The following is a 19,079-nucleotide window of genomic DNA, read 5'->3' as shown; positions in this document are numbered from 1 at the left end:
AAAAAAAGTTGATGGCTGTTAATGGTAGTAGAAAAGTGCGCAACAACAGCAGAAGAGCTGACCTGGGATGAGCTACAGTACCACAATGGTGACAACCTTCACTTGCATACGTCAACAAGGCATTTACAGGCAGTATGGTTATGGCACAGGAAAGCACTCTTGTAAGTGAAGCATACATACATAAAATGAATTCAGCTGAAAAAATTGCAATAAGAAACAGCAGTCACATATTATTCCTGTTCTGCAGTTGAAAACAAGAAAATATACAGTATAAAATCCAGGATGGAATGTAACAGTATTATGAAAAGGAAAGTTGCTACTCACCATATAGCAGAGATGCTGAGTCGCAGAAGGCACAACAAAAAGACTGTCACAAATAAGTTTTTGGCCAACAAGGCCAGTGTCAGTGTCAAAAATAGACACCACACACACACACACACACACACACGCACACACACACACACACACACACACACACACACACACACTCATGCAAACACAACTTACACATACATGACTGAAGTCTCTGGCAGCTGAAGCCGCACTGTGAGCAGCAGCAGCAGTGCATGATAGGAGTGGCGACGAGGTGGGAGTAAGGAGGAGGCTGGGGTGGGAAGGGTGATGGATAGTAGGGTAGGGGTGGGGGACAGTCAAATGCTACTGGGGAGTGTGCAGGGACAAGGTGGAGAGTGGGTAGGGTAGCTAGTTGCAGTTGGGAGGTTAGACAGAGGGCAGGGGAGAGATGGAGGGGTTGGGGGAAAAGGAGAGAAGTAAAAAGAGTGGGTGCATTGGTGGAATGAGGGCTGTGTAGTGCTGAAATGGGAACAAGGAAGTGGCTGGATGGGTGAGGACAATGATTAATGAAGGTTGAGACCAGGAGGGTTACAGGAACATAGGGTAAATTGCAGGGAGAATTCCCATCTGTGCAGTTCAAAAAACCTGGTGTTGGTAGCAAGGATCCATATGGTACAGGCAGTAAAGTAGTCATTGAAAAGCAGGATGTTGTGTTGGGCAGCGTGCTCAGCAACGGGGTGGTCCACTTCTTTCTTGGCCACAGTTGTTCAGTGACCATTCATGCGGATAGACACCCTGTTGGCTGTCATGCCCACATACAATCCAGCACAGTTGTTGCAGCTTAGCTTGTAGGTTACATGACTGGTTTTTCAGGTAGCCCTGCCTTTGATGGGACAGGTGATGTTTGTAATTGGACATGAGTAGGTGATGGTGGGAGGATGTATGGGATAGGACTTGCATGTAGGTCCATTATGGGGACATGATCCAAGAGGTAAGGGGTTTGGAGCAGGAGTTGCATAGGGGTTGAAGAGTATATTTTGTAGGTTCGGTGGAGAGCAGAATACAATATGGGAGGGCTGGGAAGGATAGTGGGCAGGACATTTATCATTTCAGTGCATGAAGTTAGGTAGTCGAAGCCCTGGTGGAGAATGTAATTCAGTTACTTCAGTCCTGGGTGGTCCTGAGTTACGAAGGGAAGGAATACTCCTCTGTGGCCAGATGGTGAGACTATGGCAGGTAGTGGGAGACTGGAAAGATAAGGCATGGGAGATTTGTTTTTGCACAAGGTTGGGAGGATAATTACAGTCTGTGAAGGCCTCAGTGAGTCCCTCGGTATATTTCAAATTTTCCTCTGTGGCCAGATGGCGAGACTTTGAGAGGTGGTGGGAGACTGGAAAGATAAAGGCACGGGAGATTTGTTTTTGTACAATGTTGGGAGGATAATTACAGTCTGTGAAGACCTCAGTGAGTCCCCCAGCATATTTTGAGTGGGACTGCCCATCACTGCCAAAGCAACGATCACAGGTGGCTATGCTGTATGGAACAGATGGCAGCAGTTGAAGTGGAGCTTTTGCTGGTGGTTAGTAGGTTTGATATGGACAGAGGGACTGATGTAGCCATCTATGAGGTGGAGGTCAACATCTAAGAAGGTGGCTTGTTGAATTGAGTAGGGCCATGTGAAGCAAATGTGGGAGAAGCTGTTGAGGTTCTGGAGGAATGTACAAAGGGTGTCCTCACTCTCAATCCAGATCGCAAAGATGTCATTAATGAATCTGAACCAGGTGAGGGGTTTAGCATTCTGGGTGCTTAGGAAGGAGGCTGTTGGTTTGGAATCCATCGAGCATTGGGTAAGGTAGTTTTCAATAGTGGTAAGGCCATGAGCACTAGGGATGTTAGTGTAAAGGGAGGTGGCATCAATACTGATGAGCAGGGCATGGTATGGTAAAGAGACAGGGACTGTGGAGAGTTGGTGGATGAAGTGGTTTGTACCTTTTATGTAAGAAGGTAGGTTTCAGATAATAGGTTGAAGGTGTTGGTCAACGAGAGCAGAGATTCTCTCAGTGGGGGCACAGTAACTGGCCACAATGGGGTGTCCTGGATGGTTGGGTTTGAGGACCTTAGGAAGCATGTAGAAGGTAGGAGTGTGGGGAGTGGTAGGGGTGAGCAGAGAGACGGATTTTGGTGAGAAGTTCTGGGATGGGCCTAAGGATTTGAGGAGTAACTGGAGATCCTGCTAGATTTCTGGGATGGAGTCACTATGGTAAGATGGATGTATCAGACAGCTGGTGGAATCCTTCTGCCAGGTAATTCTTGTGTTTCAAAACAACAGTGGTGGAGCCTTTGTCTGCAGGTAGGATTGTAATGTCGGGATCAGTTTATAGATTGTGGACTGCAGTTCTTTCTGCGGATATAAGGTTAGTTTGCATGTTGAGGGATTTTGGGAGTGGTGGTGAAACTAGGCTAAAGGGTAAGAAATTCTGGAAAGTTAATAGGGGGTGATTTGGGGGCAGTGAGGGTGGATCACGATTGGATGGAGGAGCGAACTGAGTCAGGCATGGTTCAGCATTGGTCTTTGGTTGAGTCTGATTGGTAGGGTTGGTGGCGAAAAAGTGTTTCCACTGTAGGGACCAGGAGAAGGAGAGAAAGTCTTTAACAAGTCCTGCATGATTGAATTTGGGAGTGGGGTAAAAGGTGAGTTCCTTTGAGAGGGCTGATATTTCTGTGGGGCTAAGGCTTCTGGAGGAAAGGTTGAAGACTGTGTTTCAGAGCTGTTTAATTTCGGGATTCTTTGTGATGGTGGGAGGAAGTTTTGGAGGGTGGGTAAATGTAGTAGGTCTGCGAGACAGTGTTTGTCATCTCTGAGGGTATGTGGGGGAGGTTTGGAAGTTGTTGTAGGGGTGGTGGACAGTAGTACTCTAAAGCAGGAGTAGGAAGTGAGCAGGGTGGAGAGTTTTTTGAGGTGATGTTGTACATGTTGCTCTAGTTCATGGAGGGCAAGAGTTCCAAAGTGTGCTATGGGTTTCAAGAATTTGGGATTACGTAGCAGGAGAATCTTGTGAATGGAGAGAAGGTATTGCAAGGAAGTGTGGGCTTGGTTGATATGGTTTTGCAGGACTGTGTTGGTGAGGGCTAAGGACTCACGGAATCTGAACACATGGAGGTCATTGTGGAAGGAGGTATGGCAGCCAGAGATGAGTAATTTGCTGGTAAAGCCATTTTGGGGGGGGGGGGGGGGGGGGGGGGATTCCATGAGCCAAGCAACAATGCAGGAACAGTATGTGGGACTGGGTTCTGGCTAGGGATAAGGAAACTTTTCTGCATTGATGCAGGTGGAAAGAGCAAGGATCCATGGTGGTGGAAAAAATGCGAAAAATTACATAAGTAATGTAAAATTACCCCCAAAGAATTTGCAAAAATACACCCATATATTTGGGAAATTAAATTAAGTAACTTTAGAAATAGAAGTTATTTTGGCAGCTAACAGTAACTGTCTTATTCTATTCACTCTCAAGCCTGGTAGCTGCTCAGTCCTTGAAATGAATCTGATATGAAGGTTCCAGTCACAGATTATACTGGTGTGTAATGGCAGGCTGCTGACTAGAGCACATCTTCAGGAATGCGGCTTGCTTTTATGTGTCTTGGGTGCTGTGATGGCTGATTTCTGCAGATAACTGTCATGTCATACCTGGTGAAGTTACACCAGTCAAAGTGCACCATAACTACTTGGTGTGGTGGCTGTAACTCTGCACTGACTGCCGAGATCAGTCTTAATATTTCTAAGGGACTTTCTGAAGAGTGGTGAACTTCTTAATCTTTCCCTTTTTTGTAGCCTGATTCCATAACAACAACCATTGCCGACGCTTATAATCTGGAATTCTGACATTTCTCCACTTAACTTACCTAGCAACAGCAGCAACATTGTAGGTCTAAATTTGTTACAGATGGTCCTCAAGCATTGGGGCAGCTGTTTCACCACAGTAGCAACAATACCTGGGGCACCTTTCCTAATTCAAATGATGAATGCATTTTACATCCATGCAGCCAGTAGATTTATATAATGTAATGTAATGTATGGGAGCAATCTGTCCCAGTTTGTATGATTCTGATTCACATAATGCATTATTTAGAGAATTGGTTATGGACATGCCTTATGTGGCCATTACCTTTTGCATAGAAGAGGGTAATTACCATATCTTGATTATTAATAACTTGAAAACCTGTGTGGAAATTGATAATATGAATTTTCTCCTTTGATCTTTCTGGAGAGGTTTAGAGTTTCCAAGCAGAAAAATAAGAAAATTTGCCAGTGGTGCCACAACTAAAACCGAGCAAGGTGGTGCAGTAGGTAGCACACTGGACTCACATTTGGAAGGCCAATGGTTCAAACCCACATCTGGTCATGCTGATTGAGGTTTCCTGGGATAACCCTAAATCACTTCCTTTGAAAGAGCATGGCTGATTTCCTTCTCCATCCTTCGCTAATCCGATTGTAGCAATGACCTTGCTCTTTGGTCCCCTCCCCCAAATCAACTGATTAACCATAACCGAAAAATGGGAAAAGTGACCAATAATCGATAGAACATATTTATTACTTTGACCTGAAATTGGGAAAGCAACTAAGTTAAATTTTTTAATGGATGTGAAAGTGTTTGAAGAAGAATTTTTAGTTTTATATAGTGTGCTCTTTGGTCACATAGTAGGCAAGACTGTACATAACTTTTAATATTATGCTGGCATGTAGGTCACTAGCACATTGAGGCTACTCACACATTGGTTACCTTTTTCCTCTGTGGTATTGTTGAAATGAAATGAGCGTTTGGCGTCATTGGCCGGGAGGCCCCTCGCGGGGCAGGTCCGGCCGCCATATCGCAGGTCTTATTACATTCGGCGCCACATTGGGCGACCTGCACGCCGGATGGGGATGAAATGATGATGAACACAACACAACACCCAGTCCCTGAGCGGAGAAAATCTCCGACCCAGCCGGGAATCGAACCCGGGCCCAGAGGACGGCAATCCGTCATGCTGACCACTCAGCTACTGGGGTGGACTTGTGGTATTGTTGTGTACTACCATGTGACTGGTGCAAAATTCTCTCTGTAAAGGATTTCAGAATAAACAGCCAATTGTTGTAAAATCCTTGAGGCTTAACAATCACATTAATGTGGCATAATGCATCACAACTGTAAATTTTCTCTCGTATAAGCAATAACTCCTTCTCTGTTGTGTAAAGTTAAGCTCACCTTGATTTAACTTGCTAGATGTATATCCAACAGGATGTTCAAATTCTCCTTGATCTTGAGCAAGGACACATCCAACTGCAAAATTACTGACATCACAGGAGAGTAAAAATGGTTTCTTAAGATCAATGTATGCCAAAACAGGGGTGACGGAGTTTGAATTTCTCTCTTAGTTATTGTGCAATTTCCTCTAGAGAAGTGGAAACCACAATGGTGTTGTCTAAATACACTAAGCACATGAAAGATTTCAGTCCTCTCAGCAATAAATCCACAAGCAATTGGAATGTTAAAGTATTCTCATGTAATGGGACAGATAAAAAAAATCTATTCCCCAAGCAACAGCAGGAGAATACACACACATAAAGTTTAAGGACATTTGCAAGCTTGTGGAGCCAGCAGCTCCTTCTTCTAGCTGGTGCTGTGAAGGGAAAGGAAGAGGATGAAGAAAAAGGATTGGCAAAGTTAGGAAATGGGGAGAGTATGGAAAAGGTGGCCGAACCCTAGGTAAGGGGAGGCATACTGAATGGGTTTAGAAGGAAAGAGTCTTTCCTCACTCTTTCCACCTATGTGCTCTCTCTTTGCACTCTTAATGTTATCACCCTCACTATTATTTCACAGAAGTTTCTTTTGACTTTTATATATGCTGAGTCACTTCTCCCAAATTTCATTCCTAAGGGATTTATATTGCTATATTCCTGTCTTCTTCTCAACTTTTTATACTTACTTCTTTTGTTGATAAGTTGAAGTATTTCTTCTGTTACCCAAGGGTTCTTCACAGCTATTGTTGTTGTACCTATGTTTGTCTGTCCAACATCTGTGATTGCCATTTTTAGAGATGTTCACCCCTCTTCAAATGAACTGCATACTGAGATAACCCTTGTCACAGTATCCATGTTGTTAGAGAACTCCAAATGCATCCCATCACTTCCCAGCACTTCCGTATCCCACTTGCTTCCAAGCTGATTCTTTTGGGTGACTCTCTTAAACTTCAATCCACTCTTCATTTATTGTGAACTGAGTCTATATCTGCACCTGGGTGTGCCTTACAGTCCAATATCTGATTTTAGAATCTCTGTCTGATAATGATGTAATCCAGTTGGAACCTTCCCATGTCTCATGTCTTTTCAAGTATACCACCTCCTCTTGTGATTCTTGAATGTAGCATTTGCTATTGCCATTTGAACTTTATTGCAGGACTCCGTTAGTCTTTATCCTTCTTGTTCTTATTGCCAAGCCCATATTCTCTAATGAAACTGTCTCCTGTTCCTTCCATGACAACCGTATTCCAGTCCCACATGATTATTAGATTTTCATCTATCTTTATATACTTAATTATCAGTTCAATATCCTTATATACTTAATGTATCTCTTTATTTTCTGCTTGCACATTGGCATGTGTAGCAGAACTACCATTATCAACATTGGTTTGCTGTCAAATCTTATGAGAACAACCCTATTACTGAAGTGTTCACAGTTACCCTCTCTTTGCCCTACTTCCTTTCCTATTCATAATGAATCCTACTCCTTTTGTAACATTTTATGCTACTGACAATATTACCCTATTTTCATTTGACCAGTAATTATTTTTCTTCCCATTTAACTTCAGTTTCACTGTCCCACCTGCCACTATGATGAGATTGAGCTTTTTCATTTCCCTTTACAGATTTTCTAATTTTCATACTATGTTTGAACTTCTGACATTCCATACTCGAACTCGTAGACTTTTATCCCAGCATTGGTTCTTCCATATTTTTCTAATGGTCAACTCTGCCTTGGCAGTCCCTACCTGGAGAGCCAAATGGGAAACTAGTCCAGAATCTTTTGCCAATGGAGAGATCATCATGACAGTTTTTCAGTTACAGACCACAAGTCCTGTGGATGCACATTAGGTGTCTTTTAATGCAGCAGTTTCCATTGCCTTGTTCCTCCTTACACCACTGATCATCACTTGTCCCAAAGGGCAAGAGAATACACTGAACCTCTGTTTGCTCCTCTGCCATGGCATGGCTGTTGGCAGAACAAGGGTGACTGCTTATACCAGAAGTATTCAGCTGCCATTGCTCAAGACTTTTATTCATAATTTAAGATATGGCTGGATACAAACCTGGGACACAGAATATTTTGTTTACTTGTCAGAGTGGCTACCCCTAGACCACAGGTCCATTATTGCTACTTGAAGGTAAACAATAAAACAATCTCCATTTTTCTCCTCTAACCTGGAATGTCCGGACTACTTATCGCTCTGCCTTTGAGGTAAGTGGCTAACTTTACTTAGCTCATTGTCAAATACACAAACTAAAAGGAAGATCAGGAATGGAAAAATCAAAAGAAAATTGAATGAGGAGATTAGCTTCCTAGCTCGCCCGTTCTTCATTCTGGAGCTACAAGACGCCATCAACTATTTGAAAAACAATAAGGCCGCTGACCTCGACGATCTGAGATCTGAGCAAATTAAACATTTTGGACCGAGAGTACAAGCACAGATCCTAGAGCTAATGAATAATGGTATTATAACAATGCAGATTCCTAAACTGTGGAGGAAAGCTCAGGTTGTTGCGTTACTAAATCCACGGAAAGACCCAGCTGAAGCTAAAAATTTCCGGCCTGTCTCACTGCTTTGTCATCTATTTAAAGTGCTGGAGCGAATGATACTCAAACGCATAGCTGATTATGTGGACAAAGCCCTCATTAAAGAACAAGCTGGATTTCGACCAGGAAAATCATGCTGTGGCCAAATCCTTAATCTCACACAGTACATCGAAGATGGCTATCATAGAGGAGAAGTAACCGGGGTTGCATTCCTGGATCTCAGTGCCGCATATGACACAGTTAACCAAAAGTTGCTTACCCAGAAGGTGTATAATGTCACTAAGGACTACACCCTTTCTATGTTCGTGCAATGCATGCTACATAACAAACGCTACTATGTAACCTTACAATCTAAAAACAGCTGATGGAGGACACAGAAAAATGGTAGTGTCTTGGCTCCAATATTATTTAACATCTATATGAATGACTTTCCCATCAGCCACCAGACATGAATGTTCATTTATGCCGATGATGCAGCAGTGGCCACACAGGATAAAATCTTTGAACAAGTGGAGGAGAATCTTACAGGAGCCTTAACAGAACTTGCTACCTATTACGAAGGCAATAATCTCAAACCAAACCCTAGTAAATCTCAAGTATCCGCCCTCCATCTTAGGAACAAACAAGCCAAACAGAAACTCCAAGTCATGTGGCAAGGGGAAGAGCTGAAGCATACAAACAGCCCTAAATACCTGGGAGTAACACTGGACAGAGTGCTTACTTTTAAGCAGCACTGTCACAACACTATAAAAAAGGCCTGTGCCAGGAACAACATACTGCGGAAGCTAACAGGTTCATCGTGGGGAGCTCAACCACACGTTTTGCGCACCATGGGTCTGGCGCTGAGTATCTCAGCAGCGGAATACATGGCGCCAGTTTGGAGGAACTCTGCTCACACTAAGCAAGTTGATGTCACCGTAAACAAAACTGTACGTACTGCAATAGGATGCCTCAAACCAACTCCCAAAGACAAAATTTATCCCATCATAGGCATAGCCATGATTGAAAGATCAAAACAAATGAATGATCCTCGACACCTGATGCATATGCACCGAAAACAACGTGTCCGGCTAAAATCCTGCGGGAGTTTCATTGAAACCACTGAAAAACTTGCCACCAAGCCCATTGTAATGCGGCTATCTCTTTGGGAAGAAATGGTGCCACACTTCACAATGGAACTACTTGAGGAGGGATCTGCAGGATTTCAACTACTTTTACAACTTGGAGGTCTTTAAACCGGCTGCACACTGGAGTAACTGGGTGCAAATCAAACTTATTTAAATGGGGCTAGAGTGATAGTGATAGGTGTGAGTGTGGAGCAATACAGGACTTGGACCACCTATTGATTTGCCCATATATGTCTATAACATGCACTAAAGACGATGTTTTGAAAGTCAATGACAAAGCAACCTACGTTGCTAATTACTGGGAAGGGGAGATATAATTGGTGCATCTGGATACAGAAGAAGAAGAATACACAAACATCAATTAAAATTAAGCATATCTTAAAATATTAGGTCTCTCTAAGTACTTTTTTGCTGAGTAGGAAAGGAAGCTCTCAACATTAGTTGATGTTTTAGGTTTTTGCTGGTAGTTGTTATATGCATATTAGTATTATGAGATACAGATGAAAACCACAGGCCTCACAAATACTTGATTCACACCAATTACCACTAATCTAATGACTCTAAGAGTTGGTCTTGTTGCTAACTCATCTTTTATTTCTGACCTTTTAGGTCCATATCAAATTAATTTAATCATATTTCCACTAGGAAAAAAAAGACACAAATAATCTGGAAAAAAATTAATATCTAGACAGAAACACAACAATAAAGACGTTTCACAACTTCCTAATACTAGACCATTGTTTACTTGTTTTTACTCCTCTCTAATCAAAATCTCAAATTCTACTACACTTACAACACACCTCTACAAAACTTGCCCCCATGGCTGTGACAGTGATTGTTGCATTTGGAGATGGTTTCATAGTGGCTTTCCACCTGTGTTGCTTCATTCAGTAGTAAGATCTGCTGAAAGATACGGGACAGAGGAAGGTTACCTTGCTCTGTGTAGTGATGTGACAGTGTCACCTCCTTCCTTGTTGCAGACAATGTCAGTGAGTTGCCCATAAGGTTTATCTCTTACTCAACTGCACGCTAGGTTCACAAACCTCAGAACTTAGCCCTGCAGTGGTGCTTAATGCCACCAACTAATGATTTACACGACAGTGGTTTGTTGAAGTTTAGACCCAATCTATTTGTTGTGGCTACTTTTTTACATGATACTGTTGCAGTTCTATGAGCCTGAATCTTGAAAGCAGTGGAAGCCTTTCCTGACTCTTTCCAAGCTGCTAACAAAAATTATCATAAAAATAACTGATGGAAAGGACCTTGGTGATTCAAATCATTGGAATGAAACAGTGTGACTTCACGAGAATCACACTTTCTAGGCTCTTATTTCCATCTTTCTTTTATCCTTAAATATTTGTGCATTAATCATTTATTACTCTAACCTGGTGCTCATGTGCTGCACAGTCTGTTTCATGTCACAACGCTAAAACTGGCTGTACACTTAAGATTAAACACTAAGATACATGTATTTCTAGTGCTTTCGGCTCCTTAGTCTCTTTTCATTACTTACCTAGGGTTAAATGCAGCTATACATGTCTGTCTAGCACTTGTGGCTGGTTAGTGACTTTCCTTAAATATTCTGGTAATATTTATTATTTATGCAGTTGCATGTTACTGACATCCACTCATTTCAGATGACCTTTTGTATAATAAATTTACCATTCTGATTGTTACCATAGCTTCTTGCCCAAACTGGTGTATTTGAAACTCTCCCACAACTTTTTAACCTGTACCTTTTCAACGCTGTTCAAATCAGAATGTCCTCTGCTGTCACTTTTCATAACATGTACACTTTTGATGTTATTACATGGTACTCTGATTCGTCCAGTGTGAACTCTCTAGTAACACTTTGAAATAACTTTACAATCATGCTCACTCCTTATAAATACAGTTTTCCTTACGAACTTCTTTTGCTCCTCTTATCCTTTAGTGCTTGAGGTGAGTCCAATCACCTGTTGCTATGGAGTGTCAGACACCACAAACTGCATCTGAGCTGTAGCTTTTTCTCATAGCATCCTTTCTTCAAGACTCCAGAATTTTCTGTACACTTTGCTCCAGCTCCACCATGTGTGAGTCACATTTCACCGGGCTCTAGGCAGCACTGAGCTCCATGATGGTCGGATGCTCCTGTCATGCATTACAGTGAATTCTAATGGTAGCATTCAATTAAAATACAGATATCTATAGATCCAAAGGTCTGATTATCAAGTGTTTTGCTCAAATCATTATTAGACTAAATAGAGCACACATTTGTGATGTGTTTGTCTGTAATTTCTTCTCTTAATCTTATGACTTGATTGTGTAACTTAAATAGTAGGAAATGAGCATGGGCAGTGGGACAGTAGATCACACTCTAGAACTTGCCAATTTGGATGTCTGTACTCATTCATAAATGCTGGCATAAAGCTTTAAATGACTCTTACTTCCTCTGTGTTTACTTTTATCTCTTTATAAACTGGTAATAGCTAAAGTGTCTGAATGTGTTCTTTCCAGAAGAAGAAAGCAATTGTAGTAACTGCACGTGTTCATCCTGGTGAGACTCCTTCATCGTGGATGATGAAAGGATTCATGGACTTTTTGACAGGCGATAGTGGACAAGCAAAGGTGACTGTTATTATTAAAAATTTTAAATATTTTGTTGACTGTTAGTTTGGTTTGCAACAATATGATGTCTGTTATAATGTGTATGTCATCATGAATATTTTTCCACTACTTCTTAAATTCTTTACCATAAATAAATAACTGATGGGGGACATGTGGACAAATTTAAAGGATCATAAAAATAGTTCCGATTTCAAAATTTTGCTGCTCTTCTAGTGACAGCGTACTTTTCAGCACCCATATCCTACATGATTCTAGATAGATGTTCACATACACACAGATACCTAGACACTAATCTCCACAAGATTGTGATAGTGGAGGGGGGGGGGGGGGGGGGGGCAGGAGGCAAGGAATGGGTATGAAAGTACTGGTAGGTAGCAGAGGATAACACAGATGGTTCTTGATGGCAGTGATAAAATGTAGACTTCTCCTGCCAACTGACATAAAGCTGAGGGAGTTGAGTATGTTTGAAGAGGAGGCAGAGAGAGAAGAGAAGCCAAGAAGAGGAACACAAAGTTAGGAAGAAATGAGGACTTAAAATGACAAGAAAGGAAAGGGTTAAGGGTTGAGATTATCAATGGATAACCAAACGAACCTCAAGAATAGAAAATGTGTTAGATACAGTTCCCACATGGCCATTTCAGAAGAGCTTTAACACTAGAAAGGGGTTGGGGATCCAAATGGTATGTGTTCTGAAGCAGCTGTTAAGCTCACTGGTGCTTAGTTGTGCAGAATGTTCCACAACAGTGTTATCTTGTATGTGGTTATCCACACTATATGACTGCAGTCAGAAAGGCCATTGTTCATAATAAGTGACAGAAAGTCATTGAGTAAAACAGAAGCAATATCTGGTGTTCCCCAACGAAGTGTTGTAGGCCCTCTGCTGTTTGTGGTATGCATAAACAATTTAGGAGACAATCTGAGCAGCCTTCTTAGATTTTTTACAGATGATGCTGTCATTTGCCACCTTGTAGAGTCATCGGATGATCAAAACAAACTGCAAAATTATTTAGACAAGATATCTGTATGGTGCAGAAAGTGACACTTGATGCTGAATAAAGACAAATTTGAAGCCATCCACATGAATACTAAAATGAATCCACTAAATTCTGGTTACATGTTAAAGCATACAAATATAAAGTTTGTGAATTCAACTAAATACTTTGGGATTCCAATTAAAAATGACTTAAATTGGAATGATGACATAGATAATGTTGTGGGAGAAATGAACCAAAGACTGTGATTTATGGGCAGAACACTTAGAAAATGCAACAAGTCTACTAAAGAGACTGCCTACATTATGTGTTTCTGTCTTCTTCTGGAGTAGTGCTGTGCAGTGTGGGTTCTGTATCAGACACTGAAAAAATTCAAAGAAGGGCAGCTCATTTTGTATTATTGTGAAATAGGGGAGAGAGTGCTACAGATACAATATGCGAATTGTAGCAACCATCATTAAAACAAAGAGTTTTTTCATTGCAGCAAGATGTCCCATGGGATCTCATACATAGGGAGAAATGACCATCATAATAAAATAAGAGAAGAAAGAGCTTATATGGGAAGATTTAATGTTCGTTATTCCTGCGTGCTGTTTGTCAAGAGTGATATGGTAGAGAAATAGCTTGAAGATGGTTTGATGAACCCTCTGTGGCTCTTAATTGTGAACTGCATAGTAATCATGTGGATGTAGATGTCAGCATGGTCATTCATGGATGGAGCTAGCAAGACTGCTAAATCACTTGCTGGGCATGTCAGCCTCTGTTAGCGAAACTTGGCACAGTGTATGATGACGCTTGATGTATATGTGTCTTCACCAGCATGGAAATGTGGGCAGCCATGCTGCCTGTGTCTCATTCCGCTTCCCTCCGTGGCAGGGGTTGGCAGCTGCTGCAATGGACAACCCATCAGTGCAGAAGTACCAAGTCCAAGTAGGAGAACTGGGCAGTACCAGAAGGTGCTGCAGTGGATGCCTGAACATGTAGCAGATACACACTGTCCCATGTTGCTTGGTTGACTGGTGTGGCTGTCACATCCCTGACTATTCATTATTATTATTAATGGGTCACTTGTTGTGCCGAGGCACTGTTTCCAGTTGCACTTGATACAACAAATCTGTGGCCTAGGAGTGTGGAAACTGCTTGCCTCACCCTGGAAGGGCTCCATTTTATCATTGTTGTTGTAGTCTTCAGTCCTGAGACTGGTTTGATGCAGCTCTCCATGCTACTCTATCCTGTGCTTCTTCATCTCCCGGTAACTACTGCAACCTACATCCTTCTGAATCTGCTTAGTGTATTCATCTCGTGGTCTCCCTCTACGATTTTTACCCTCCACATTGCACTCCAATACTAAATTGGTGATCCCTCGATGCCTCAGTACATGTCCTACCAACCGATCCCTTCTTCTGGTCAAGTTGTGCCACAAACTTCTCTTCTCCCCAATCCTATTCAATACTTCCTCATTAGTTATGTGATCTACCCATCTAATCTTCAGCATTCTTCTGTAGCACCACATTTTGAAAGCTTCTATTCTCTTCTTGTCTAAGCTATTTATCATCCATGTTTCACTTCCATACATGGCTACACTCCATACAAATACTTTCAGAAATGACTTCCTGACACTTAAATCTATACTTGCTGTTAACAAATTTCTCTTCTTTAGAAACGCTTTCCTTGCCATTGCCAGTCTACATTTTATGTCCTCTCTACTTCGACCATCATCAGTTATTTTGCTCCCCAGATAGCAAAACTCCTTTACTACTTTAAGTGTCTCATTTCCTAATCTAATTCCCTCAGCATCACTCGACTTAATTCGACTACATTCCATTATCCTCGTTTTGCTTTTGTTGATGTTCATCTTATATCCTCGTTTCAAGACACTATCCATTCCGTTCAACTGCTCTTCCAAGTCCTTTGCTGTCTCTGGCAGAATTACGATGTCATCGGCAAACCTCAAAGTTTTTATTTCTTCTCCATGGATTTTAATACCTACTCCGAATTTTTCTTTTGTTTCCTTCACTGCTTGCTCAATATACATATTGAATAACATCGGGGAGAGACTACAACCCTGTTTCACTCCCTTCCCAACCACTGCTTCCCTTTCATGCCCCTCGACTCTTATAACTGCCATCTGCTTTCTGTACAAATTGGAAATAGCCTTTCTCTCCCTGTATTTTACCCCTGCCACCTTCGGAATTTGAAAGAGAGTATTCCAGTCAACATTGTCAAAAGCTTTCTCTAAGTCTACAAATGCTAGAAATGTAGGTTTGCCCTTCCTTATTACTTATATTTGTGTAATTTATTGTCAAAAAATGTGTTTCAACATTACAATGAATATCACATAAAGGGAAAAAAATGAACCCCCCACCCATCTTTTTACTCCAAAATAATCCAAATGGAATTATTTCCTTTGTTTTTTTGTTTTTGTAACAAATAATTGTTTTTAATTTTTTCTTGAGATATTAAAAGAAACCATTGGAATTTCAATGGTCCTGAATGAATTACCATTGACCTAACAGTAATTTTGAGTGATTAAACTCATAGAAGGGACAGGCTCAGGTAACAGTATTTTAAAAAATTTAAGTTAACAAATGAACAAAAATCTTGGTAATTTCATTTTTCCCAATGATTATCCACACTTTGAGAATTATTTTGCAAAAAAATAAGATTTTTGCTCTCCCTTTATGTGAAATCAATGTGATGGTGATCCTTTTTATTTATTTATTTTTCATAAAAAGATAATACACGTGGCGCCTGTTCTTTTGAACATGTCTGAAGAATAGACACCCTGCAAAATATACAAATGTGATACATTTATGTCAATTGAAGGTGGAGGGGGAAGAAAGGAAAGGAAAGGGAAGGAACTATTGAGTTTCTGCTGAAGCGAAACATTATGCGGGTTCAGTGATCACGAGTGAAAATGTGTGCTGGACCAGGATTCGAACCTGGGATCTACAGCTTACTAGGTGTTAGCCTCTATGCCACCCATACACAGTGTTTGTGACAATTGTGCAGAGTATCTCGCTACACCCCTCGACCATCCAACATTCCCATGTACGAAGGGCGATTGAAAAGTCCGTGCAAAAATAAATACTACTTACGTGTTTGGGGTAAACTATTTTTATTTTTCAACATAGTCTCCTTTTCGACTTATACACTTCATCCAACGCTGTTCTAATTTGGTTATACCTTCTGAATTATAGGAATTGTCCAAATCTGCAAAATAGCTATTAGTTGCTGCAATCACCTCCTCGTTTGAATAAAATCTTCGTCCCACCAGCCATTTCTTCAAATTGTGGAACAACTAGTAGTTCGAGGGAGCCACGTCTGGAGAATAGGGGGCATGTGAAACGAGTTGGAATCCTATTTCCATTAATTTTGCGACCACAACTGATGAGTTGTGTGCTGGTCCATTGTCGTGATGGTAAAGAACTTTTTTGTGGTCCAATTCCCGGTGTTTTTCTTGCAGCTCAGTTTTCAAACGGTCCAATAATGATGAATAATATTCACCTGTAATAGTTTTACACTTTTCCTGATAGTTGATGAGAATTATGCCTTTTGAATCCCAAATGACAGTCACCATAACCTTTCCAGCCGAAGGAATGGTCTTCGCCTTTTTGGTGCAGATTCTCCCTTGGTAACCTATTGTTTAGATTGTTGTTTGGTCTCAGGAGTATAGTAATGTATCCATGTTTCATCCACAGTGACGAAACTATGCTTAACGTTCTGTGGATTTTTCCTGAATAGCTGCAAACCATCCTTGCAACATTTCATACGATTCCGTTTTTGGTCAAGGGTGAGCAAACGCAGAACCCATCTTGCGGATAGCTTTCTCATGTCCTAATGTTTATGCAAAATATTATGTACCCATTTATTCGAGATGCCCACAGCACTAGCAATCTCACACACCTTAACTCTTCTATCATCCATCACCATATCATGGATTTTATCAATGATTTCTGGAATCATAATCTCCGTAGGGCATCCAGAACGTCCAGCATCACTTGTGCCCATGTGGCCATTCTGAAAATTTTGAAAGCACTTATAAGCTGTTCTAATGGAAGGTGCAGAGTCACTATAATGTTTATCAAGCTTCTCTTTAGTCTCATGAGGCATTTTGCCTTTCATAAAGTAATGTTTAATCACCACACGAAATTCTTTTTTGTCCATTTTTTGACAATCACCTGACTTCCTTGATTCACATGAATGCCAAACACAAAGGAATAGACCAATATGGCTGAATCTTGGTGTGCTTTCTTTCCAAAGATGCTACTAACTAAACATGACCTTGGTAGACACCAGTGGTGCCATCTCTCAGACTTTGCATGGACTTTTCAAACGCCCCTCGTAGCACCACCCATCTGCAGTCCCAATCCATGTCCTCTATGCTCGCTATTTTTTGATTCCCACAGGAGACAGAATGTAACTGTGCACTGGCACTGAAGGTTGTGAATTCATTACCCATAAAGGCAAATCAATTATATTAATACATGGTGGTTGTTGTTTTGGGCATGTCAGAAAGAACAGGCACCCCGAATTCATATAATTGATTCACACTGATGGCAATCTTCAGTGTGAATGCAAATTCACAAGGGTAAGTGATGCTAGGTAGGAATGTGAATCAGCTGGGGAGCATGTCAAGATAGTCCACACATTTGCAATAAACACTGTGTCCAGATGATGCAGTGGTTAATGCGACTGCCTAGTAAGCTGGAAATCCCGGGTTCGAATCCTGGCCTGGCACATGTTTTCACTCACTGTTGCTGATTCTGCGTAAAGTCCTGATGCAGCTGATACCAATGGTTCCTTTCCTTTCTTTTTCCCCTCTCTAACTTCAATTTTCATAAAATAAAAAGCGTAAGGAGTAATTTTTTTTCCCATCTTGATGGTTATATGCAAAGTTGTAAGATATTTTATCCTACAATCGATATATTATAGAGTATAGAAACTTCAGATTTCACATTGTTCAGATGGTGACTAAAAATCTTTTTTTGTGTTCAGAATGTTAGCAAGTGTGATTTTGTGCAGTCACAATGGTAAAAACAACAATACTTTCAATCTTTGAAGTGCCATAAAATTGAAACAGACGGAGATAAAATTCTAAAACTTGGTATGGTTGCTTATCTCCATAGGGAGAACAAATAAGCCAAATTTCACCAAATCTTAGATCATAGATGAGGTGCCTTCCATGACTTGGCACGGAATAACCCAACAGCAGTTCGCCTACTTTGAGAAATTCAATTTTGTTGCCTTGCCTAGTTGTTGTCTTGTCTTCCCTTTTACAGAACATTACTGACTTCCATTTAAATTTATCTACAGATTTTTGGCTTGTCTGATTCATTGTGAGATTATCGGAAATGCAAGATACATTATTGTTTTTAATGTTCATACTACATGCACATGAATTTTTGGGACGTATTTTCATTTGATGTACTTCACGCATACAGGACCGCTTTTCTCATATTACTGTATCATTTTCTCCTTCATAAACAATAGTTTGGGCTGATGCCTACAGTTCACTTGTAGCAATATATGATGGAACCATTTGAAATGTTGGATTGTTGCCTAGTACAGAAAGTCTCCTGGTTTGTTGACTGTCTTCTGTCATGCCTATATCATAAGGGCTTGAAACAATGGAGCACTACTCTAGAAAAGGTCACATAGTGTCGTATAAATGGATCCCAATACATGTGATATACTTTCCTAAAAACTTGTCATTTAAGATACCATATTTTGTAGTATTTTCCTAGAAATATTCAATACTTAAAATACAATTCTTAGATTATTTGATTTGCTATATTGAGCAATAAATAATTTCAATGAAAAGTTATTCAGCATTTCACAGTTTCATTTATAATGACAACAGTGTACAGATAAATGTACCATTTTTTATCTCAGACAGTAACTTTGTTCTCCATACATTCTGCAGTGGGGTAGTAGAACTTGACTGTTAATATATTAGAGACGAATGCTTTCAGAGACTGAATCTTCCTATTAAATATATTTCTACCTTTTAGGTGATTTCTAATTTTTAGAAAAGTTTTTAATGGTGTGAGAGTAATCTGAAATTTTCTGTGTAGTGAAAGTTGTAGTTGTGCTTGAAATGGAAAATTTTGAGTGTGTGGCTGTCATTGTACAAGAAAATAAAGTTATAATATTTGCAATGAAGGCACTCTTGGCATTTTTAAATAAAACAGCACAAGCCTCTCTTGAGTCTCTGCTGCTCAATGAAT

At 40.6% G+C, this 19,079-nt stretch overlaps 1 protein-coding gene across 1 annotated transcript in view; it reads left to right on the top strand.

Moving 5' to 3' along the window:
- The window catches only part of LOC124607382 (cytosolic carboxypeptidase Nna1-like), a 533,373-nt gene that overhangs the window by 189,031 nt on the left and 325,263 nt on the right, over positions 1–19,079 (top strand). The window contains exon 8 of the mRNA XM_047139698.1: positions 11,747–11,857. Coding sequence (XP_046995654.1) covers positions 11,747–11,857 — 111 coding nt within the window. The remainder of the gene's footprint in view (positions 1–11,746; positions 11,858–19,079) is intronic.

Source organism: Schistocerca americana, chromosome 3, assembly GCF_021461395.2.
Source record: "Schistocerca americana isolate TAMUIC-IGC-003095 chromosome 3, iqSchAmer2.1, whole genome shotgun sequence".
Taxonomy (NCBI): Eukaryota; Metazoa; Arthropoda; class Insecta; order Orthoptera; family Acrididae; genus Schistocerca; species Schistocerca americana.
This window is presented reverse-complemented; position numbering and strand designations above follow the sequence as displayed.